The sequence below is a fragment of the Ceratosolen solmsi genome, unplaced genomic scaffold, assembly GCF_000503995.2.
Source record: "Ceratosolen solmsi marchali unplaced genomic scaffold, CerSol_1.0 scaffold29, whole genome shotgun sequence".
Lineage (NCBI taxonomy): Eukaryota > Metazoa > Arthropoda > Insecta > Hymenoptera > Agaonidae > Ceratosolen > Ceratosolen solmsi.
The window spans coordinates 11,889,731-11,914,746 of record NW_011948417.1 but is presented as its reverse complement, the minus strand read 5'-3'; the positions used below and the strand labels follow the sequence as shown (position 1 = coordinate 11,914,746).

At 20.0% G+C, this 25,016-nt stretch overlaps 6 protein-coding genes across 7 annotated transcripts in view; 4 read left to right on the top strand and 2 right to left on the bottom strand.

The window, feature by feature from the left end:
* Nucleotides 1-44, top strand: part of Idh3g (Isocitrate dehydrogenase (NAD(+)) 3 non-catalytic subunit gamma) — a 1,929-nt gene extending 1,885 nt beyond the window's left edge. Inside the window, 1 exon segment of the mRNA XM_011496677.1 lies at nt 1-44. This exon segment is cut by the window's left edge and continues 396 nt beyond it. Coding sequence (XP_011494979.1) covers nt 1-44 — 44 coding nt within the window.
* A 2,097-nt stretch (nt 45-2,141) lies between these two features.
* LOC105359916 (protein FAM192A) lies at nt 2,142-4,014 on the top strand. Its single transcript, XM_011496676.1, has 6 exons — nt 2,142-2,165; nt 2,243-2,302; nt 2,398-2,496; nt 3,029-3,245; nt 3,309-3,376; nt 3,687-4,014. The coding sequence occupies exons 4-6, from the start codon at nt 3,034-3,036 to the stop codon at nt 3,962-3,964; spliced, it is 558 nt and encodes a 185-aa protein (XP_011494978.1). The 5' UTR covers nt 2,142-2,165; nt 2,243-2,302; nt 2,398-2,496; nt 3,029-3,033; the 3' UTR covers nt 3,965-4,014.
* Nucleotides 4,015-4,167: 153 nt separating this feature from the next.
* Nucleotides 4,168-8,274, bottom strand: Slh (sec1 family domain containing Slh). Of its 2 annotated transcripts, none has more exons than XM_011496674.1 (11): nt 8,184-8,274; nt 7,624-7,783; nt 7,248-7,461; nt 7,085-7,172; nt 6,719-6,950; nt 6,087-6,405; nt 5,429-5,564; nt 5,105-5,366; nt 4,882-5,020; nt 4,589-4,792; nt 4,168-4,329 (listed from the first exon to the last, which is right to left on the bottom strand). In XM_011496674.1, exons 1-11 carry the CDS (start codon nt 8,209-8,211, stop codon nt 4,219-4,221), a joined length of 1,893 nt encoding a protein of 630 aa, XP_011494976.1. In that variant the 5' UTR covers nt 8,212-8,274; the 3' UTR covers nt 4,168-4,218. The 2 variants fall into 2 exon arrangements, with proteins under 2 accessions (XP_011494976.1, XP_011494977.1); XM_011496675.1 differs by having other exon boundaries at nt 7,386-7,461.
* Nucleotides 8,275-8,628: 354 nt separating this feature from the next.
* Nucleotides 8,629-10,279, top strand: LOC105359913 (protein phosphatase inhibitor 2). The gene is made up of 4 exons (XM_011496673.1): nt 8,629-8,958; nt 9,278-9,442; nt 9,681-9,757; nt 9,964-10,279. The coding sequence occupies exons 1-4, from the start codon at nt 8,879-8,881 to the stop codon at nt 10,203-10,205; spliced, it is 564 nt and encodes a 187-aa protein (XP_011494975.1). The 5' UTR covers nt 8,629-8,878; the 3' UTR covers nt 10,206-10,279.
* Nucleotides 10,280-11,454: 1,175 nt separating this feature from the next.
* Nucleotides 11,455-13,982, bottom strand: LOC105360067 (methyltransferase-like protein 17, mitochondrial). Its single transcript, XM_011496843.1, has 7 exons — nt 13,775-13,982; nt 13,219-13,366; nt 12,990-13,133; nt 12,842-12,916; nt 12,207-12,345; nt 11,750-11,912; nt 11,455-11,576 (listed from the first exon to the last, which is right to left on the bottom strand). Exons 1-7 carry the CDS (start codon nt 13,900-13,902, stop codon nt 11,483-11,485), a joined length of 891 nt encoding a protein of 296 aa, XP_011495145.1. The 5' UTR covers nt 13,903-13,982; the 3' UTR covers nt 11,455-11,482.
* A 2,559-nt stretch (nt 13,983-16,541) lies between these two features.
* Nucleotides 16,542-25,016, top strand: part of cnn (phosphodiesterase 4D interacting protein centrosomin) — a 24,179-nt gene continuing 15,704 nt past the window's right edge. The window contains exons 1-2 of the mRNA XM_011496842.1: nt 16,542-16,591; nt 21,467-21,522. Coding sequence (XP_011495144.1) covers nt 16,542-16,591; nt 21,467-21,522 — 106 coding nt within the window. The remainder of the gene's footprint in view (nt 16,592-21,466; nt 21,523-25,016) is intronic.

Below are 25,016 nucleotides of genomic sequence, written 5' to 3'. Positions count from 1 at the left end.
TAATAAATAGTATTTTGAAATTCATTAATATATCAACAAATTAAGAAAACCAATAGTCATTAATAAATTTTAGTTATAAATGTTATTACAATTTAATTGCATTACAAAAGAGATTTGTATTAAACTGTTATAAACAATTTTAATTTTGGAATATATATTTAAATAATTAAATATTGATATTACAATAAATGCCATACATTTTTGTATACAATTTATGTTTAAAAACTAACTTTGTGTCAATATTCTTAATATAAGAATGGCTTATTCTAAAATATATTAAAAATTACAAAAAAATGTTTATATGAATTTTTTGAATTTATACAATTAACAAAATTCTAAATAATAAATTGTAAAATTATAATTTTCAAAATAAAATGCAATTGATTAGTAAATTTTATAGATGTTGACATTAAAGAAACATTTTTTTTCATTTATTACACACATTATTTACTACAAATAAATTTATATTCTATTTAAAATTCAAAATTCCTATAATTTTTAAATGTTTAATATTCTTTATATATGAATGTGTTATTCTTTATATATGAATATGATTAAGTGAAACTAATTTATATAACTGAATTTATATTTTCTTTTAATTTTTGTTTACGATTTTTATAAATTTAATCAAACTATGTTATCAGTATTACAAAATTTTAATTTTTTTCTTGAATAATGTGAAAATTAAGTAATTCAAAATATCTATAATAATTTGAGTTGTAGATCAATAAATTAGATTACATCTACTTTTTATCTAAAACATGAAAATATTTTTTAAAAGGAAATATAATGAGAAAATGAATTTTATTTCAATATTGAAAAAATTTTATTTTTAAAAATTAACTGATAAACATTACTGGAAAAGTTGTGTAACATTTATTAAATACATGGTTCATAAATTTCAGTTTTATTTTTTTGCTAAATTATTTTATAATTAATTTTAAACTAACTTTTATTTAATAAAATATTGAATATAAATTAAAACATTCACAATTTTAATAGATTCAGATATCATATTAATAGTTTATTTTGATAAAAAAAAACAACTAATTTTTTTGCATAAAAATCCAATAAAGTTCTAACTGCATCATAGGATTATCAATTTATTCTACTTTTATAGACTTTTATGCCCATCAATTAAATCATCAGGAGTCGTTGAGGATAAATATGTAATTGTTTGATTGTTTTAAAATATCAGTGTTCAGCAATGAATACCCATTGATATTATTACACTATTTTTTTTAATAATTATAAAGCAAAGTTGAAATAAAATACTATATTAGATTATAAATACATCAACTTCAATTCTGCTACTACATTTACACTTTTATTTCTAGCTATATGTTTGGAGTTAAATATTGCCTATTATTGTTTTATATTTTTATCATATTGCAAAACTTTGTATTAATAAATTCTTTGACTTAATTAACACATAGGATTTTTTAAAATGTAGTTTTATTGTAAGTTTTATAATTATTTATTTAGTTAATGTAAACGACATCAAATCAATAGTATAAGAGAAAATAAAAAATTATTAATTATAGGTTATATAACTTTTTTGGAATATATTTAAATATTTTATTAAACAATATATTTAATATAATAAGAACCAAGTAACATTTTAGTTATTTTATTACTAAATTAGACTAATATAATATAAAATATTTAAATTAAAGCGGGGAATCTAAAATATTAGTTGCGCCACCTTTAAAAATAATAAGCTATCCGGAATGTGATCTTTAAATCACACTGAACGTTATACGTAACTCTATGTTCAATTTTTTCTACATTTTCCATCTATAAAACTACTTAAATCAATTTTAAACAATTACTAATTTATAGTAATAAAAATGTGGTATTAGATTCAAGCAACATCGTTATCTTTATCTTACTGCTAAACTGTGTTTTTTCTAAGAATCAGTAAAGTCTTAAACATCGAAAAAAAATATTGTATTAAACAGCAAACCAATATACTCAAACATACAAAGCAACAATATATAAATATTTTTACAATTCATTAGTCGTATAATTATAAGTATTTTTAAAAATAATATTTATGTTTTATGTTATTTATGTAAAATGATAATTAGTAAATATAGTTAGAAAATTATAACCTAAAAAATAAAAACATATTACTTGATTATTGAGCATTTTTTGTAAATTGAGTAACGTTTAACTTCATATTTTTTATTTAATATAATTAAAATGAGTTCAAGATTTATTTCCGAGACTGAAATTACAGAACAACGGAAAAGACGACAGGAAGAATGGGAAAAAGTTAGATCAGTTGATCAACCTTTAGGTTAGATTCAAAATCATTTTAAAATAATGTTCATTATTTTACTTAAGATTTGTTACTTTAAACATATTTGATTTTATTTTGGTCATTGTATATAGAAGCACCCGAAGAAGTTTGTGATTCAAGATGTTTATATGATAGGTTGCAGGAACAGAAAAATAAACGGGATTCAGAATATGAAGAAGCACATAAACTCAGTATGAATTAAATATTATTTAGCTAATTAGTTTTAGTTTTATTTAATATTATTTAAATAGAAATTAAATTATAGTAAAAATTTTTAAGTTCCTCATTATTTAATAATGAAAATAAAATTGTTCAATATTAAAACTAAATTATTACAATTTTTATTTCAATATAATAAATTAATTTTTTTTTATGAATATATAATTAAAAAATAATTTTTAAACAATTTACAATTACAATGTATATTGCTATTTATATTAAAATTTTGCAATTTAATAATTAATTATTATAAAAATAATATAGTTAAATAATCATTATTTAAATAGTTTTATTTTTATCATTGTATATGAAGATTTTTATGTTATATCATCTATTATATTTTTGATATTTTTAATAAATATATGTTATATATATTGATATGTATAATTTATTATTTTGTAAATTTTTTAAAGAAAATATAATTAATTATTAAGAATTATAGAATATAAATATTGATTATAAATTTATTGTTATTATCTATCAATTTGTTTAATGTTATTATAGAAAATATGATAAAAGGTCTTGATGATGATGAAATAGAATTTCTTGATTTAGTTGATAGAACAAAAATTGAAGAAGAGCGTAAAAAAAATTTAGAAGATGAAAAAGAAATGAAAGATTTTAAAGCAGCAGTTGCTTCTTTGCAAGAAAAATCTATAGATGAAAGATTAAAACAAGAACTAAAACAACCCCATAGTAATAATAAATCTACAGCTTCTGGGTAATCTAATAAATATATAAATATATAATTCTTAAATATAAATGAAATCTAATTTTGTTTTAGAAATAAAAATTCCCAGTTACGATTATTGGCTGGAGTGATTGTAAAAAAATCTATCAAAACAGAAAATAGTAAGTACATAAACATTCATATAATTTCTAATTAAATAAATAGATAAAATATAAAAAATTAAAACTCCATAATTTTTTCAAGTAAAGAATTTATTTATCATTACCAATTATGGTTTATTTTAATGTGAATTGTTCTTAAATTTGAGATACAAATCACATCTTTTGGTTTCTAATTTTTTTATAAAAATTTACTTGTAAAATAACTATTTAATATTGATATGGATAATTAAATCAATGCAAAAATCAATATTAATTATTTGACATAGCGTTTACTATTTCAAATATATTAAAATTTGTATTTTTTATATAGAGTTTATTAATTCAATGCAAGGAACAAAAAGAAGACTTTCTGAAGTAGAAAATAGTATTACAGAAAATAAATTAGATGACTCACAATGTTTTGTAAAAAATCCTCAATTAGAAACTGGTGCCCTCAAGTGTATAGCAATATTACCAGGTTTGGGTTCTTATGATAATTCAAGTGACAGTGAGTGCAGTTCAGATGAACAAGAATCAGAATGTAAACAAATAAAATTAGATATTTTAGGTCGTCAGATTTTAGAGCCTAAAGCCAAGGAAGATAATTAATTATTGGTTAAAATTTATTTTTAATATAAACATTTGTAATTAAAATAAGAAATTAAAATATTTTAATTTTTTAATGTTTTAAATATTGATCATTTTTAAAGCAACTAAATTAGAACATTTTAATTGAAATAAAATTAAATTTAAGATAATTTAATCACTATATTTATAATTTAAAATAATGTAATTCACATAAAAATGGATACACATAAAAAATATCTTTAAAATTTTTATTTAACTGTATCTTGTACAAATAATTAATGTGTCTCTTGCCCCAAAAGAGAGAGTTGTTTAAGAAATTGCCTGGCATTTGTAAGTGTAGTTGAACCATAAATAATCCGTTTATTTGTAACACCTCCATTCTTTTGCTGAAATAATGAATAATTATTTAATGTAGTCATTTTTTCAAATCACTTATAAAATGATTTTTAAAATAATCGGTTTAGGTATTATTTGTAAGAATTGTATGAGTTTTATATTTTAATAATTTAATAACCAAATTTATTAAAATGTTAATTATAGCTCAAGTGAACATCATCATATGTATAATTAAAATGAATATATTATAAAAAAAATGTTTGATAATGTATTTCAATTCAATAAGAAATGTTACTTTAAAATAATTACCTTCACATAATCCATTAAGTTTTGATATTCTATGTAATTACCACCTCCAACAATGAAAACTATTGCATCTTGAAATACTGTTCGATTCTTAGGAACTTGGTCTGAATGTTTTAATTGTTTAGGATCAAAGTAATAATAATCATCAGTTTGTAAAGATTGTTTCATTTCTATTAGTTCATCAACTATTCTAGTAACAGGTAAATTCTGAAAATATACTTATATTGGACTAATTTTGTTATTAATTAATAAAAGAAATGAAAATGTATAGATATACTTGTTTTATTTTAACTTACATGTCTTTTAATAACAAGATTTTTAACACCTTCCATTACAAAAGAAGAACCTTGGTTCATTAACTTAGAAAACATACTAACAGTTTTTGTACCACCACCTTCATAGCTGTTTTGGACACCTGTCATTCTCATATAATTTCTATAAGTTTATAGTCATATTTTACTTTATTCATAGTCAATTTAAAAATATATTGTATATATTAAAATAAATTTTAATATTTACCTCCATCTTTTAAGATACGTTAATGGACTTAAATCACACCCAATGTTCAGTAATGCTACTTCATGTTTATTATATTCAGCATCAGTTAAATTTATGCAAAGATAGTAAATAATAAAAAGACGTAATTTATCTTCAAGTACACCACAATCTGGATCATTAATTACATCTAAAACACTTCTATCTAACGTTTGCTTACTCATAATTTTTTCTTCAAGTTCAAAAAAAGTATCTAACCGGCGAAATTTTATCGAATTCAATATACCTACAGCAATAAAATAAAATTATATAAAATATGTATTATAACAATTAATATTATTCATTTACCAGTTGCTACAGTTGTATGCATATCAATCAAGCGTTTCATTTCCAACAATTGGGGTAAAGAGTTTATAGCACTAGTTAACTTAGCTGTGTTATCTGAAACCATTGATACTGCAGCATCACTCCCATTATCTATACCCTAAAAAAATTATAGATTTTTAAAATGATTAAAAATTAAATTGTAAAAGTTATCCAAGTACTTTAAAATTTGTAATTTATTATTAGATTTACTATGATATTAAATTAAGTATTATATAGAATGTTTTAGTTAATTTTTATTATTTAATTGAAAATAATAATAAAAAATAATCTCATTTTATGCAAATATTATGTACAGAAATATGTATTGTAGTAAGTACATTAATATTGATATTTATAAAAAATTTTAAAGGATTTATAGATAATAATATATTATAATGTTACATAATATAATTATTTTTATTATAATCATAATTATTGTTATATAAAAATAATATTGTAAGTTTCATATTTAAAGCAAAGAATTAAAATGATACATATATATATGAAATTATTGCTGGTTTTCAATTAAATACTGATATAAAATTATTTACTTTATAGAATTTTAAATATATATTCTTACATAATTTACAATATAACAAACTAAATAAAAATGTTATTACTTTATATCATTTATACAGACCATAGACGATTTTAACTTTTTTACTTTCTGTTCAAAAGAACGATAATGTTCTAATTCCTCTTGAATTGCTTCAGCAACACGAGGAAAGGGACTACCTTTATGCATTGACCAAAATTTATCCGAACTATCAAGTTCACAGGCTCTGGTCTTAGAACGTGCTCCTCCTGTCGGTGACTTGCCTGCACTCTCTTCCACAACAAGTCTATTTAGAGATAATTCCAACACATCGTGAGCTAGTGCCTGATAAGTCCATGTATGATGAAATGCAGTTGCCATATCTACACTGCGATCCAAAATTATCATTACTGGTCTCTGAAAACTGAATACAAAAAGTATTTTACATTTTAATAGTAATAGGGCTTAAATTAATATAATTTCATTTCATTATTGATTTAATAGTAGAAATAAATAAATGAAGATAAGAATATTTTATAAAAATTAACAATGTAAAAACTATAAAAACTAAAATCTGTAATATTTTTACTATAAAAGGACTGTATTAGAAACATTAATAAAATGTTGATATATTATTTGGCTTAAAACTAATTTTAAAAACTACAGTGTTACATAAAAAATTATTGAAAAATAAATATTTTAACAAAAAGTATTTCGATATTATATTTATTATTTACCTGAAATAATTAGTCCTAATACCTTCACCTTGAAATAATGTATTTCTAGAGTCCCAGATATTTTCTCTTAATTTTGTATCAAGCTTTCTAGAGACCATTTCTGCAGCGTTACCTCTAGGACACCTAATAATAGGTACAGTTCCTAATGTTACAAAGACTGAAAAAAGGCTGTCTACAATAATATCCATTAATAGATCCATCTCGGTATCTTTTATTTCTCCTCGATTTAAGGCTACATAAATGTTTATTATAATTAAAAAATTTAAATGTTAAATATACTTAATTTTAAATATTAGAAAATATTGTAGTTATATATTCATTTTTTTTATTCATTTAACGATTTATTTCTATTTTTATGATTCATACCATGATAAGAAATGATATCGCTATGTTGATGACGTAAAATGAAAAGATCATCTTCTAATGTAATAAAATCAAGATATTGGTCAAATACCTGAAAGTAAATTATTAAGAAAATATGAAATTAGAGATTTTTTGTTTATTATTAATTTTTCTTAAACTATTATACTTTATGAATATTAGCAACTGCTCCAGCCATCAATGCAGCAGTAGCTAAGTCTTCCATTCTATGTCTTAATATTGGTGATATAAAATTCATGTGATAAACATCATACAAGTTATTTTGTAAATCTTGACCAATACGTACAATATTTTCATCAGTTGGAGCACAAAAATAAATTGCTGGAACTTCAGGTATTGCATCTCTATCTGTATGTAATTGCCTGTAAAATTGAGAAAAGTTATAATAAAATTTGTTATATCTTTATTTATAATATTTTTCTCCTATAAACAATGGGATAATATATTAATTATTTACAAAATTTATTTATAGATTTATAAAAAAAACAATTTTTATTAAAACTTATTATATATTTAAGTCATACATATGAAGAGTAACTCCAAGTTCTCTAAGTTCCTTTATTGATATTAATGGAGATATAATATCTTGCCCTAGGCGATCATAAATTAACACTTTCCAAACAGGTATTGCTCCTTCTGGCTTTAATTCAGGATCATTTAAATTTATCATTTGTTTTAAAGCTCCTATAACAATATGCACTTAATAATATATAAAATTTATTAATAAAATATGTCTATGTAATTTATATAAAACTATAACAACAAAAATATAATATAATAATTTAATTTGTTTTATTCAAAAATTATTTTATATATAGAAATATAAAATTAAAATAAATTCAGTTAATATAATTATTACATTTTAGACATCATAAAAATAGATTTTAATATAAATTTAGTTAACAAGCATTACAAGATTATAAAAGTAGTATTTTATTTACATTTATAGTAATTATAGTATAAAAAACTATAATAGAACTATAATATACAAATTTGAAACTAATTATACTTATTATAAATATAATAAATATGTATGAATTAATTAAAGTTAAACATTGAATAAAAAATTCCACAGTTAATTTACCTATTTGCTTTTCTCGAAGATTCGTCATTTTTTCTAATAAATTTAATATTATATACACAATTTTAAACAAAATAACAAATTAAGACATATGGAACATAAATAACAATGACCATAGGTAATAATATAAAAAACATGACGTTGGAACCATTGACTATGCAATGATAAAAGATAACATTCGATTTAAAAAAAATTTAATAAAATTGTTACAATTGAATAATTTTACAATAAGTTAATGTAGTTTTTACTTTATTTGAATGAAAAATATAATATACTTATAAATTCCTAATTAATCATTTATGTTTAAATAACTTATTTTAACGTAATTTACAGCGTCAAAAATATTTTTTGACGATACTTTATCCCAAGTATTGATTTTTAAATTTGTGTTATATACCTATTTAATCTATTTTGTCTCTGACTTTCAATTTCGAAAACAGATATTTTATTTTTAACCTTTTTGTTTACCCGAATATCTTTTCAACTTCTTTTTTTTTATTTTTCTCTCAAAATAGAAAACAGAAGGAAATATTATCGAGCCCGAATTCAATCTTATTAAATTACAATTTCAGAGTTATAATAAGGTGATAATTTATGAACAAATGGAAGGGCAAAAGTAATGTAAATGTAACAGGTAAATCAGAAATTACATTGTATCCAACATTGTACTTTTATACTTTTATATTCGAGCATAAGAAATGGCAGAAAATTTGGGTAAACGCCCCTCTAAGGGAATCTTGAAAACATCTAGTAGTTTCGATAACCAAGAAAATCCAAGGTAATGTTCTCAATCACTACTTACATTGCATTAATTTTTGTAGATTACTATAAATATAAATCTTTCATACTAACTCAATAAATGTATCATGTTATTCTACTACTTAATTATATTCCAATTTATGAAATCAAAAGCTACTAAATATTTTGTATTAATATTACATTTTTAGTTATCAATAAATATTACTTGTAATTTAATACAATGTTAATATAATGGAATATTTAGTGTTAAATATTGAATACTAATGTAAATTAGTAAAAATACTTGTGTTTGCTGTTGTACAGAATTAATATTTTACACAATATCAATATTTTTGAAGGGCAACAAAAGAAACAAAGTGGGATGAAATGAATATTATAGCAACATTACATCCAATGGATAAAGATTATGGTCATATGAAAATTGAAGAACCTAAAACTCCATATAACTTTGAAGGCATCAAAAATCAAAATGATTATCTTGATTCTTCTGCTGTATCATCAAAGTAAGGTTTTAAAATAAAATTAGAACAGTTAAGTAACAGGATACTTGAAATATTAGAATGTAATAAATAGAACATTAATAAATCATAGATGATTAATTTTTGTTGTCAAAATAAGTTTGATTAGTTTCTTATATTAATATATTATGTGTTTATTATGTAAATTAGTTTAATTAAATAAATATTTAAATTTTACGTGTTCATTTATAATTATTGAATCATCATTTGTTTATTATTTTAGATTAGCTCAAAATATAAAACCAAAAATATTTGAAGAATCAAGTGAAGATGATGATGAAGAGACACCAGAAGAAAGAGGTACAATATTTTTCATCACATAAACATGTTCGTATTATTAAAATTAATTTTAGAAGTTCAGGTGTGATAAAGCTTTTCTTAAAAGTAATAAAAATATAATGTTTGTTAATTTTAATATAATATAAGTAATATCATATATTTTTTCAGTTTTATAAAAATATTGCACTATTTTATTCTGTAATTAATGAATAAATTATATTATATAGAAAGGAGAAAAATATTTGAAGCAAAAAGAAAAGGTCATTATCGTGAATGGGAGGCTGTTCAACTTGCACGTAAAAAGCTTTTAGAAGAACAAGAGGAAAATGTGGAAGTGAAAGATGAAGCGGATGAAGAAGGTGAAGAGACTGAAAAAGAAGAAAACCTTGTGAGAACAAAAAATTTTCAAAAAACTGTGAAGATGACTGAGTGCGTGCCATTCAGTGACAATGAAACTAAATTGGAATAAGTGCCACAGTAATATATTTACATTCATATACTGATCCTTCCATTAAATTTCATATATAAATACAAAATATCTATAATTTTGTGATTTTAATATAATAATCTTCTATCTTCTATCTTCTAGATTTTAAACATTGTTTAAAAATTGTATATAAATATTTATATAATTTAGACCAAAAATTTGACATGTTTCAATTAACATTTTTTAATGTACAATTTAATTAAAAGGTTTTATTATCAAGTATACACTACTATTATAAAGTTCCAATTTGTTGCCAAAATGTGCCAGTTTTTTAAAAAAATAGTAGTATTTTTATAATCATTGTTGATTAGAAAATCAAGTAAAAATTCGAGTATGTAGCTAATTGGATATAAATATAATTTACTAAAATTAATAGAACTATTTAATAATATTATAAAATATTTTAGATAATTTTTTATTACAACCTTGAATTAATACTGATTTATAATTTAATTTATTTTTAAATTTGATTTAAAAAATTAAATTTAATTTATAATTTAATTTAATCGCATATGAATTATACATATAAGATCATGTAAATCTATATATACTTATACACAATATATGCACATTTTTTTAGAAAGTATACTCTGGACTTTACATTTAAAATTTATAATAAATGATTTTAATTTATTTTAACCGTTAAATATAATTTATTAGTTGATTTATAACAATGTGGAAGCATATACACTATATTTTTCAAATGAATCGAAAAATATGTGACTTTAAATAAATTTCATTTTAGTTGAAAAACATAAAATTCACAGTATTTATACTAGAGTGTAATTTTGAAATGATGCAATTGTGTAAAATATTTTATTGGTTTTGTTGTAATAATATAGTAATAGCAGTACAAATCTTATTTGTACTTAATATTAATATAAATGAGAAATCATACAAAACTTTTTTTTGGATATAAAAATTTCAACGTATTTAAATTAATATTTTTTACTTATTTTAAACTTTTTAAAAAATATTTTTATTGAATACTTAATATATTTATTTATTTTAACAGGATTAATTGTAATATAAAAAATATAAAAGTGACTGGACAGATTTACAAAGTGGCTATTGTATATGTGTAAAGAAAAAAATCTAAAAATAATGAGAAAACGTTAATTTGATTATTTTTAAATTTTGAAAATTTAAGTACATATTAAAATAAAATTTATTTAAATCAATTTAATTTTAATTCATCACTAATGTAACTAAAGGTAAATAAACAAATTTATATTTATAAAACTTCAGAATTTAATTTATTATTTGTTTTCAGAACATAAGTTTGATGTGAAGTTTGGTTCTATTGGTAATCGATCACCCCAACCAGTTCTTTTAGCATACTTATATAAAGATCTGAAAAAATATAAAAGTTTTAACAAATATTAAAATACATAATAACTAATTTAAAAATTTGTTTTTAAACTATATAATATATAGATAAACGGAAAAATTTTTAATATCAATAAATTTTTTATTATAATTATTTTATTTTTTTCTCTACTATGGAAATTATAAATATTTTTTACTTTTCATATTTCTTTTTAAAAACTATTTGTTTTAGTTGTCCATTTGATGTACATAAATTGCATTGAACATGATTCTTATGAATAATACTATTTCTTACTACTCGATACCAACTATCATTCTCTGTAGCTTCACCTAAAATTTTTAGATATATTAATATTAAATAAATTTAGTACAATCATTTAACTGGTTGCATTTATTATATAAACATGAAACTAAAAATATGGACTTTTTCATATTTTCCTTCATCATTCAATTATTGTTTTAAAAAAGATTAAAATACATTGAATTATATATATAAGACTAAAATATACTGAAATTATAGTAAATATTCAAATTATTTATAATACGCTTTTAGAATAAATATATAAATGATAAACATAAACAAACATAAGAAGTAATTTATAAAACAGTGATTATTGAAATATTTAAAACTACGTATCATTATTATATGCATACCTTTCTTAAATACTATGTATGAAAAAAATTCTAATTTATGTTTAGAAAAGCCTGAAAATTGCAGTGGTAAATATTGATTTAAAAAATTACATGGAGTTCGATTTTCAATATACCTTGGACATTTATTTGAATGTGGACACTGAAAATTAAATACAATTAATATATAATATAGCATAATTGATTTACAATAAAATATTTTATACATAACAATATTTTACAGATATAAACATGAATTTTATTTAAAAAAAAAAACATTAACTGTATTAACAAAAATTATTTCTCTTAAAGTAAGTAATGTATAAATGATTAAAATAAATATACATTCAATAGTATAATATGAAATTGTTTTTATATAGCCCTTTAAATACAGTAACTTAATAAATATATATACTGTTTAAATAATTCGAATTTAATTTGAGAATAAAAAAAATAAATAAAAGCCCTATTCCTATAAGAGCAATGATTCAATCAGAAAAATTATTTTTATACTTAATCATTAAAAAAAAAAGAATATGCATAAATTATCGTCTAAAAAATATGCTGAACAAAATAGTGAAATAAATACTTTCTAAGTCCACAATTTTCATTAATATAATAATTTATTGATAAAAATAAACAAGTATTAGTTATCTTACAGGTGCAAAAATGAAGTATTTTTCCTGAATATTTTTATTTATTTGATTAATAAATTCCCGAGCTTCGTTTATAACCTATTAACAAAAACAAAAAAATTAACATTTTTATTTAAAAAAAAAATACGAATTAATAAAAAAACATAATTTCCTTGAAACCATTATTTGTGCCCTGTTCAACAATAACTAAATATTTTCTAGTTTTTTTCCATAACTTTGTTATCACTTCTAAACGTTGCCTTGTATTTGGTAATTCCATAAAAGAATATGCACTTACAATAAGATCATATTTTAACTAAAATTTTAAATAAACACTAATTAGATTTAAATAATTAAATTAAATATTTAATGTCATATTTATTATATATTGAAGTTCTCACATTAGACACAGGAAGATATTGGCGATGAAAAACATCTTTTATTTTTAAAGGTGATTTTTTTATAATTCTTTTAGAAAGCTCATTCATTTCATTGGAAATATCTATACCCATGTATTCATTAATATTTGTCCAAGTTTGCATTGCAACCCTATATAAAATATTTATGTTTAATCAATTAATGAAATATTGGATTTGTAAAAATTTTTTAATAATAAATTTTTATTATAACAAACAAAATTTGAAATATGAGTTTTATTATTAAGGTACTCATATTTTCATTGTGTTAAATTTAATATTTATAAAATACTTTGAGTTCATATTTATAATTTAAATTATCAAATTAAAATATATTTCTTGTATTTGACACTTTTTTTACATGGTATAACATAAAATTATACAAAAAGTTAAAAATAATTTTTTTTTTACTGAGGTTAATTTCAATCAATCCATTGATGGAAACTATTGGATTATCAAATTTTGTAGTTGTTCAAACTTCGGTCTTCCAATTTATACTATATGAATATATATATATATACAGATTAATTTTATTGTTTACCACAAAGTAGATCCAACTCCAGATCCAAAATCAAACATTGTTTGTGGATTAAAAAAAGCATCTCTAGCCTTTATTTCATTAAAAATTGTAGTTAACACAAAATACTCAGGTATACTACGAGTAGCCATATATATTAAACTTTTAATATTATTATATTCTATTGGTTTCCAAGCATACACATTGCTCTTTAATTTATGTAATACCTTTCCCTTAAGTAATTTGCGTTGTGTTTGAAATTCTTCTTCTAATAAATCTTGTCTTTCATTATTTAATTGTAATAATTTTTGTTCTATATTCAAGTATTTTTTATTAATTTCTGTATGTTCTAATGGAAGTTGTCTACTAAATAAATAATTTGCTAATTTTATACTTTCTTTATAAATTTCATTTCTATTAATTTCTATATTAAATATATGTGATATTGTTAAAGTACAATAATTAATAAAAATTATATAATTTTAGTGATATAATAAAAATGAAATAGTTATACCTTTTATATTCAGCTGTATTAGTTCAATAATCCATTTTGGTACTTCAATATTTTTTTTTATGATTCCTGGATGCTTTTTTGGCTTAACTTCTTCATTTTCTATTAACTTTTGTATTTCATCTTTTAGTTTATACTTTGTATTTGTTGAACTCTAAACAGTTTACAACGTACATTTTATTATTTCTATGTATAAACTTGATCATTTATATTTTAGAATTTTATATTACCCATTTTAATTGCAAATTAAAATTCAGTTTAAATATCTTAAATAAATTAGAAAATTTCATAATTATAATACTTTACAAATCTATTTTGTATTTATAAAACTTATTAATAACATTTTTTTTGTATTTATCGGGATTGAAGATTAGATATTTATTTATATGTGATATAACCTTTGAAATATCATATGTTCAGTTTTATTTAATTAATGTTGTATTAAAAATTTTGTTCTGAAATTAATATAAAAAATATTACATAAAAACAGAATTCTTTTATGCAACTTTTAATATGAAATATTAAGCACATTACAATTTATATTATTTGAATACATGAGTCCATGAACCACAGATGAATTAGATTACTGGATATGTTTAACTTGACGAATAAAAAATATCTTGAAATTCAGAATACTATATTTCAAATATTTTAAATATAAATTAATAATACTTTCTAGTCAATTTGTATATATCAAAACGTATAAATAAGTGCTTTATTAATATAATTATTAAAAATAATTATAATTACTATAAAGGAAATATTTAATGTGTAGCCTACTCGGGCTTGATAAAAGAGAAATATTGATTGTTATGAAATAATATTTACTAGCTACATTATTAGGTTATTAAGATTGATAGTTCATAATCGCATTTTCTTTACATGAAAATAAAAATTTAAAATATAGCTTATTCTTAATATTTAATATCCCTCATAATAATCAGTCATATAAAGATACAACATATTTTAATAAATAGTATATTTAGATTTTTAAATTAGAACATAGATAGTGAACCTACCGATTGTATAGACATTAAAAATTTAAGATGAAATCTTATAAAAATGCATAATTTAATATAGATTTCGTTTGAGTACATAAATATATATTGATAAAAATGATCAAATTTTTTTTTTAAATATATCATTTTTCTATTTATTTATAGGTAATAGCGAATATAAAATAAATGATTAATTATTTTAAATATTTTAAATATTTTATCATTCAATGAATATTATAACATTTATATTTATGTATTTCTTAATTTAAATTCATTTAAAATCATATTATATTAATTTATTTACTCTCATCATATAATTATCTCATCAATCGAAGCAACACACATATGATATAATGAAAATGAAATTTTCATTTCAGACCGATATTAAAATGATTAATTTTTTATTTGCAATATATTCATTACAATCATAGTCTAACAAAAATCAAAACACAAATTTACTGTTTGAAATATAATTTATAATCAATCACATAATCATTACTGTCAATAATTATATGATCAATAATTGTCTCTCATGGCTCGAATTTTACACTGAACATATCCTTGGAAGCCAATAAAGTTAAACTTTGACTAAATTTAGTCAAAATTAGATTATTACGTTCTTTTGTTGTTCATACATATTAGATTTGACTATGTCATGACTGTGACTATATCATTAAATTTTATTTCATTCGAAAAATATATGCTTATATATCTCCCTGTTAGATTTAATAATATTAATATATATATATATATATATATATCTACTTTTAGATTAAAACTTTAATTTTTATTTTTATAAATAATATAAAATTATTTATATATAATAAATGTTTTGCAATGGAAAAAAATAAAGTTAAAATAAAAATTTTTTATGATTCTATTAATTAAAAAAAATTGTCGTTTAAAATAATGTAAATAATTTAAATGCTTATTAGCAACTTATTGATCACATATAATTTTGTTTACAAAAATCTGAGATAGAATAAATGAAATTAAAAACGTAATTAAATTTTATAAATGAAAAAGTACTAGCCTTGATAAGAAGATGGAGTAAAATACTCAACTTAGTCACAAAATGAATATAATAAACATCTTTTGAGTCTTTATCTATGTATATTTTGTAGTTTATATATACCCTCAACCTTAAATCTTGTAGAACGTCGAATGGTTATAATCACGCGCGTGGACTTGGGCGGTTTGTTTTGTGTATTTATGTATATGTTCTTTCTTTTAAAGTCTGGTATTTTAAAAAGTAAAATCAAAAGGATAATTTACTGTCATCATGGCGAATTTTTCAGATGATACCATGGCCTCCATCAATTACTTTGATATGTAAGTTCTTTTTAGCTGGTGTGTTTCATAAGATTGGTAATATGTACCAAAAATTAACCTGGATCTTGTTAGCCTTTCTTTCACCCTTTATACGATTGGCCGTTATATTTACGCATTAATGAATGATAAAAGAACATAAAGATATTTAAATTCAGGTTAAAAAATCTACTTTTTCATTTACTCACAACTTTTGTATGATATTTATATAGTTCAAATGTTTAGTTTTTTTGAAAATATCTTTTGTATCTAAAGTTTTTTTCGTCTATTTAATTTTATTAACTAATTTTTATTTGTATATAAATTATAAATTCTTTTATAAAGAAGTGTTTTTATGAAACTTTACTTAATTTTATTTATACAATCATTTCTAATATACCTACTGAATTTTTATTTTATTATATTTAAAAGTGATTCGACTAATAATAATTGAAAATTATATGTGAATTATTATTTTTTAATAATTATAAGCATTCTAGATACATTATTTTTATTTACATGGTAGCTATTGTCAAAATATGAACAAAATAATTTTTTTTATTTAATTTATATAATTTTAATTTATTTTTTAATATTATATAGTATATTATTTATATTTATTTATAAATATTATTTCATACATGATTATATAATTTGAAAGTCAATCATTTTTATTAAATAATTATTAATTAATAAGTTTTTAATATTAAAATTAATTTAAAATCAAATAATTTAATACAAGTAAAAAAAGTATACTTCAAAGTAATTTAAGTATTTTAAACCATTTTTTGAGTATATGGCTTAGAATATTAATGAATTAATTTTTTAAAATAATTATCAAATATTATATTTTATATGAATTATTATTATTTTATGATTATAGATATTTTTTAAATAAAATGTATAAAAAATAAGATTGTTAAAGAAATTGAAATATTTATTAAATGATTTTAATTTAAAATTTATATTTTCATTTATTAAATATTTATAATTATCTAATTAAATATTTAAAAACTACATATTATTTTACACTACTATTTAATTTTTACTAATAAACTATTTGTAAAATATTAATAATATGTATATGGTAATATCTTGGTAGATATATTTGGTAGTGGATAGTATAAAAACCAATTTACCAGTACATATAACTCAAAAAGCATATTAAATTAAAAATTAAAATATATCTTGAGTATTATTTACAATACTGTTCTTTCATAATAAGTGGTATAATATAAGAGCCCAATATAATGGTTTGGAATAAAATTATGTGTTTATCCAATATTTACCAAATGTTCATCATCATAATAACGTCTGTATACATACATATATAAATTATATTTATGAAAATGGAAAAATAATTCATAGGTACTATAATTTATCTTTTAGTTATTCTGTAAATTAAAATTTTAATATATATTTTTTCGAATATTTTTTAGATATTATACAATAAACTTTTAATAAAGGCACTTTTAAAATATATAAATTGATATAAAAAAAATATCTTAATATACATTGAAATTTAAGTAATATTTAAAAAATTAATAACCAGCTTATAATGCATTTATATACAAATACATTCTTACACATTTTTACATTCATAAAAATGAATTATATTATACATTTTCAAATTTTAAATCTAGTTAATAGAATAAATAATTATGTTACCTGTACAAAATTAATTTTTTAGAATATTCATTGGAATTTGTAATTAAAACATTTCATTCATTTACAATATATATAATCATCTTTCTAGATTCTGATCAATTTGATAAAGGTTTTTGTTGTTATTCAGTGTAATATATACTCAATAATAAATTAAAATGAAATTGAACTATTGAGCTCTAATAACTCATTTATAATACACATTTGATCATTCTGTATTGTGGTTACCCTTACAAAATGTGAAAATGGATTAAAATTTTTAAGCATCTATGCATTAGAATATAATTAATGTTATATAAACATAAATACTTCATTATTTATATAACACATTTGTATGGAGTTATTTTCTCAAGGAAAAATATCAAATTTATATCTTTTTTATTTCTATGATTATGAATATTTTGGCCTCTACTTTAAACAATATTTTATTGCAATAAGTTTCATCGACAACACTAGCGTATGCACTAGACGATTAATATATTAACGCATTTATTTTATGTTAGTCGGTGTCCGTGTTTTAGCGAAAATACTGATTTTATTTCATTCTGATTAGAACGTTTCAAATAAAATTTATATTCTGAAATAGTGAAGTAACATTTTATATTTTGATAGATTGGGGTTACAATTAACTTTTTTTACTACCCTAAAAACTAATTATAGTATTGTGAAACTCCTATCTTTTAATATGTGAAAATTTTTTGGATAAAATTCTTGAATTAAATGAATCCATTATTATTTCTTAAAAGTTTTCATTGACTACGATGCATAAGTAATTGATATAAATTCAATTTAAAATTGAAAAATAGAAAATAAGTTTTTCCTCCAAATTTATCAATGTAATCATATATTAGAGAAACAATTATATTGATATAGCTTCATATTTGACATAAATGGGTGTTTACATAAAACGAGATGGGCCTGAATACAGAATTATTTTTTCGAATTTTTTTTTTTTTTTTTGATTTGTTAGTATTTTATTTAAATTATTTCGTTCATCTTGTGATAGGATATATTACTAACCATTTTATCGATATTATCAATAGCTATATATTACTTCATATTACTTTTACATCACTGAAATCGTATAAAATTTGCTTACATCTTTTATGTTTTAAATTAAGACACCTTTTTAGATTAATATTATTTTTTTATATTATTCGTTTCTTCACAACTAAATAACTTATTATCACTATAAAAAAGTTTTTCTCAGAAATTGAGGCTTGTATTTTAACATTATTAAAATTTGATACATTTTTTTTATTTTGAATACTCTTTACATTTTCTATATTTATTTTACAATTCACAGATTATGAGATTTTTCGAATATAGTCATCATTAATTGTCTGCGTAATTAAATAGACTAATTTTGATTTAAAAAGTTTCAAAAGTTATTGTTATATTCATTAAATTTACAAAAGAAAATATTTCTGAAAATTGTCTCGACATAATCAGAAAAGAACTAAAACTTAAAAGTAGATTAGGTAATTTATTAAAAAAAACTAGTTTCGTGCTATTTTTTCTTTTTTATTGTAAAGTAAAATTTGGTTGTATCTTTCCAATCTCTTGTTTGCATTAATTTTATGATTTCTAATAAATTTTGATAATTGACTTCCATTAATATATTGAGAACGACTCAAAAATGTTTTAATGAATGTGCTAAATTATAATAAATTTGGTAATGTCTGAATTGCAATGAAGTTGTTAACAATAGCTCAATGATGGCGCTTTGTATTGTCACACGATACATTGTGTTGCAGTTGAATTTTCCCTTCTCAAAGTACAGTTAATCCTACTTATCTAATTTAATTAATCAGAACCCTTCAGGATTTTCTCAAGTTAATTTTATTACTTATAAGTATTATTTATATTTTTTTAAATTTTACCACCTTAACTAAACTGAAATTTTTTAAATATCATTTATGATTTATTTATTTATTATATTAATCATTTAATTATTAGTCTATTATTTTTGTTAATCTCTCCTTACATTTATTTAAATAGTTCATAAAATGTATTTTGTATATATTTAAAAAAAATGTTGTAGTAAAATATTATACAAAAAATATAACTTTGTATTATTAATAAGATTATAATTATAAACTATATAATTAAATTTTTTTAACTATTCTAAATAATAATAAAAAAGTTATTCTTATCTTATTTTTATTATTAAATAAAGAATATATTGCATATTGTCAATATAAATTCGAAATTTTAACATTACATTAAAATTAATTTATACTGAAATTAATCTTTCTACTAGTGTGCGTATATATATATTTTTTAATAAATTAATAAAATAATTTTTAAATCTTTCATTAAATATTCTAATATATACTTTTTAGTACATACATAAATAAATAGATATTTATATATTTGTTTATACTATTGTGTGCATAAAATATAAAAAAAAATTTGAAATATATCTTTTAAAAATTAAAAATATATTTATTATGTATATTTTATGCATAAACAAATTTGATTGCGCACTGGTATTTATAATAATTGGATAAATGTCTTTGAAATTAAATTACTATTTAAAAAAAAGCGAATTAAAATATCTATTTCTTATTCACATTCATTTATTCACATAAAATATCTATTTTATGTGAATTTTTAGATACTATAATTTTGTAATTTGTTTAAAACTATAAATTAAAGTTATAAATTTGTAAGATTTTAAAATTTATTATAACATTTGTTTTCATTATTTATAAATTTATTAGCTCGTGTTACTTGTGCCAATAAAAAATTTGAATTGACAAATAGAAACAAAAAATATTAAAATAAATATATCTTATAATATTTTTTTGACAAAAAACAGATATTTAATTTTATTTAAACATTTTCGAATTTGAATCAACATGTTATAACACTGACGAACATAGTTAATATTATCATCTGTAATTTAAAAATAATTTGATACGATTAATTTTTATATCAGTAAATTTATTTAAAACAATTTTATAATAGATACAGTTCATTTTTAAGAGATAATATTTTATTATTTCTTATGTCATGTTAAGTATTAGATTTTTAGTTTAATTATTTCTATAATTAAAATAATAAATTATATTAATTTTTAATGTTATTTAACTTACTCTATTGTAAAATATAATACTAAAAAAGTCAGTTCTTAATTAAGCTAAAATGAAAGTTACTACTATAATAATAATTATTATTATTACTATTGTTATTTTCATTTTTAAAAGTTCTATTTTATATTTATTTCAGCACTAATTTACCACTTCCAAATATTACAATGGATCAGTCAGTTCCAACGATAAATAGTGAGTAATAACATTAAATTAATATATTCGAATTGAAAATACTTAATTATTTCAGATTCATAAAAAGTTAAAACTTATATTACATCATTATAATTAATTAAGTATTTAATTTCTTTACAAGCAATTGTTTTATTGAATTTCACTCTCTTTAATTACAATTACTTCTTTTGTATACAGTTAATGTTGTGAAAAAATGTTATTAAGGCAATATTTATATTCCTATTCACTTTCTTAATTTATTTTTAAACTGAATTTGTTATTAATTTGAGTAGAGAATTTGTTAAAATTTTCTATTTGTATTATATAAATTTTTATTGTAATAAAGCCAATTATAGCATTTATAATTTTTTTCAACATAAAAATAAATTATATTACAATTTATTAAAATTTATTTATATGTATTTTAATTATGACAAATTATAAAAAATGATTTTACTAACTAAAATTTCATATTTATATTAGTATATTATATGATATTATTCATCAGTAATACATATTCATCAGTATAATTGGTATAGAACCAAAAATTATTTAACATTATTTATTTATAATTTTTATATATAATTTATTATTAATCTATTACGTAAAACTAGCTTAAATAAATAATTCTCTTGTAACAATGTAGATTTTAAAGTGCACTGGATCTATTTCATGATTTACTGTATGTTTTATTTATATTTTGGTTTAATTCATACTTTTAAAACAATAATAAGTAATAAATTTATTCTGTTTCAAATTATATAATACTTAATACTGTTTAATTTGATAATTCAAATTTCTAGTAAAATTGGCTTTTGAGTGAGTATATAATAAAATTTCAGATTATTATAAGGCAAAAACTGATATAGTGTTAGAAATTCTTATAGCAAAGTAAGAAAATATGTACTTCGCAAATATAAAATAGTTAAATATAACAGTTAAAACTGTATTATTAGAAAAATATAGAACTGTTAAAATTGGAGTTTTTTCAATAATATATTCTATTAATAATTAACAATATTATAGCAATAATGTTATACCTTAAAAAAATATATTGAATAATTGTATTTTAATAATCAAATAAAATTTCTTTTGTTATAACTTAGAAAATATTGTATCACTTATGACTTAATTTGTTTAAATCAATATATATTTACATATATTTTTATTTTAACTTTATCATCTAAAACTTAGAAAACATTATAAATCGTTCATCTCTACTAGTGCTATTGTTTATTATAATGTTATTTATTATTTATTTTTATAATTGATTATTTTATTATGAATAGAAATACAGAATTAGGGTTGAAAATATCTGAAATTTTACAATTAATGTAATTGTACTTATATATAATCTATAAATCTAAAGACCTACACCCTAAATTTTTTCAGAAATATTATGGATGCATTTATTTAATATTTTGATTGATACATTTCATTGTAAATTACTAAAAATTTGCTCAACGTCTTAAAAGTTCTTATGAAGTCAACTAGAACTTGAATATACTTGTTATTAAGCAATAAATTTACTATTTATTATTTTATTATTTATTTTTTTCATCTGCATTAACGAAAAATCGATGGAAGGCCACTTAATAAGTTAAATAATGAATTAAATTGATGTTTTGTATTTACTTATTGTTGATACTTTAATATAAATATAATTTTTATAATTATTTGTACCAACGATTTTTTAAATTAATTGCTTTAGATAATAACTTTAGAACTATTGATTATAGTGAATCATCTTATTTAGTAATTAGATTTGAGTAATCAGTAAGTAGTAAATGATCGAAAAAAAAATTTATAATTCTTCCTCAGATCCTCTAGGAAATGAAACAACACAATCCGATATATAGTCAGAAAGCAAGCTTAAATATTTTGGCTTAAGCGTTTTATTCGACAAGTTTGCTAGTTTAATAAACTTTATTATATTTATTATTGATTCTGTATTATATATTATTAACAATAATAAATATTCTATTCTACTCGTATATAATCTTTTCATTTTATTACAATCAGATAAATTAATATTAAAAAAATTTCTTTTTGAAATGCTATCACAAACAATTATCAAACAGAAGAAATAATTACTATAATTGTATAGAAAATTAATTTATCATACAAGTTATCCAGAGGAAGAGAGTAGAATGATCTTAAATTTCACAACATTCCCATAATTTTACAAGATATAAGCACGAGTGTTAATAAATAAATATTCAGAAGAAACTGTTAAGTGTTCAATTGTTGAATGTGCAAGATAAAAATCGTATGTAATAATATTTGACATGATCTATTTTTATTTAAAAAATTTTCATTTTTATTCTATTATTTTTACTCTTGATATCAGAATATCTTAAATAAAATATCTTAAATTAAACATTTAACATGAAAATGTTTAATTTCTATATTATATGACACAGGGTATTATGATATTAATTTCAAGAATAGTAAATACGAATGAATTGTATTACTAACAGTTTATTTTGCTCGCATACTTTAACATAATATAATTTAAAGGGTTTATAAATTAATTTTTATTAAAAATAAAATAATAAATATTAGGATAACTCTTTCATGTGTCATCCAATTCAAGGGTATATTGTATGAAATCTCGTACAATTAGATTAGAAATAAGTTTAATATGTAAATACATACAAATAATTTATATGTTTTTATATAATGTATAAATTCAAACAAATAATTACATTTCTGGAATAAGATATATTATATTACATTATACTAAGGAAAATAAACTTTTATAATATTTTTATGATTCAAATTAAAATATTTTAAAAATATTTCATATTTAAGTAATATGAATTAATAGAAATTTTAATGTGAACCGGTACAATAAATCTTGATGTTTGGTCTATTTTGCTTGCATATAAAATATATTTCAAAACATTATGATGAAAGTTATAAACTGTTTGAAAACGTGATTAATTTATTTATGGTTATATATATTATAAAAAAAATCATTTTCACCTTGTTTATTTTTTTAGATTCACATTATATAATATAAGTGTCTAAAAATAGAGTACCGGGCTAGGAGGGTCAAATATCTAGAGTTAGGTGTAAACTCCCAGATGGTGGAAGGGAGGATTGTGGGCAAGTGGACAGAATAGTGCATGTATTCAACAATAAATAGATTTGGTATTTGTTTTAGTTTATTGCGATAATTGCATTAGTTGGATTATAATGATTTTTAGTTTATGCTTGAATGCCTTCGTTTCTTGAGTTTTGTATTGCTATTGCCACAGAGCTGTAATGTGCGTTGCATGTACAGGTAGAAGGGCGTAGCCTTCTGGTCCTCTATATGTAATGCATTTGGTGGTGGTGTTATACACGTAGAAGAACAAGGTCGTAAACCCCCGTGCTTCCTTGTGCAGTGGAACGTGCCAGTAGCTTGAATTTGCCTTGGTATTGTCTTATTGCTTACGTTGAAGGCTCTGCAGGTGCGCTTTTGGTGGCACTTCATCTTAGTCTGCAGATATTGCTGCGTACGGCGCCTC

Coding starts and splice junctions, on each gene's coding strand:
- LOC105359916 (XM_011496676.1), top strand. CDS start 3,034: ATGATAAAAGGTCTTGATGATGATGAAATAGAATTTCTTGATTTAGTT. Junction 3,246..3,308: donor AATAAATCTACAGCTTCTGG/GTAATCTAATAA, acceptor ATTTTGTTTTAG/AAATAAAAATTCCCAGTTAC. Junction 3,377..3,686: donor ATCTATCAAAACAGAAAATA/GTAAGTACATAA, acceptor TTTTTTATATAG/AGTTTATTAATTCAATGCAA.
- LOC105359913 (XM_011496673.1), top strand. CDS start 8,879: ATGGCAGAAAATTTGGGTAAACGCCCCTCTAAGGGAATCTTGAAAACA. Junction 8,959..9,277: donor GATAACCAAGAAAATCCAAG/GTAATGTTCTCA, acceptor ATATTTTTGAAG/GGCAACAAAAGAAACAAAGT. Junction 9,758..9,963: donor AGAGACACCAGAAGAAAGAG/GTACAATATTTT, acceptor TATATTATATAG/AAAGGAGAAAAATATTTGAA.
- LOC105360067 (XM_011496843.1), bottom strand. CDS start 13,902: ATGGCTACTCGTAGTATACCTGAGTATTTTGTGTTAACTACAATTTTT. Junction 11,913..12,206: donor ATACATAGTATTTAAGAAAG/GTATGCATATAA, acceptor TGTACTAAATTT/ATTTAATATTAATATATCTA. Junction 11,577..11,749: donor TTTAAAAAGAAATATGAAAA/GTAAAAAATATT, acceptor ATATTTTTTCAG/ATCTTTATATAAGTATGCTA.
- Slh (XM_011496674.1), bottom strand. CDS start 8,211: ATGACGAATCTTCGAGAAAAGCAAATAG. Junction 7,462..7,623: donor CTTGGAGTTACTCTTCATAT/GTATGACTTAAA, acceptor TCAATTTTACAG/GCAATTACATACAGATAGAG. Junction 4,793..4,881: donor ATCTTGTTATTAAAAGACAT/GTAAGTTAAAAT, acceptor GTATATTTTCAG/AATTTACCTGTTACTAGAAT.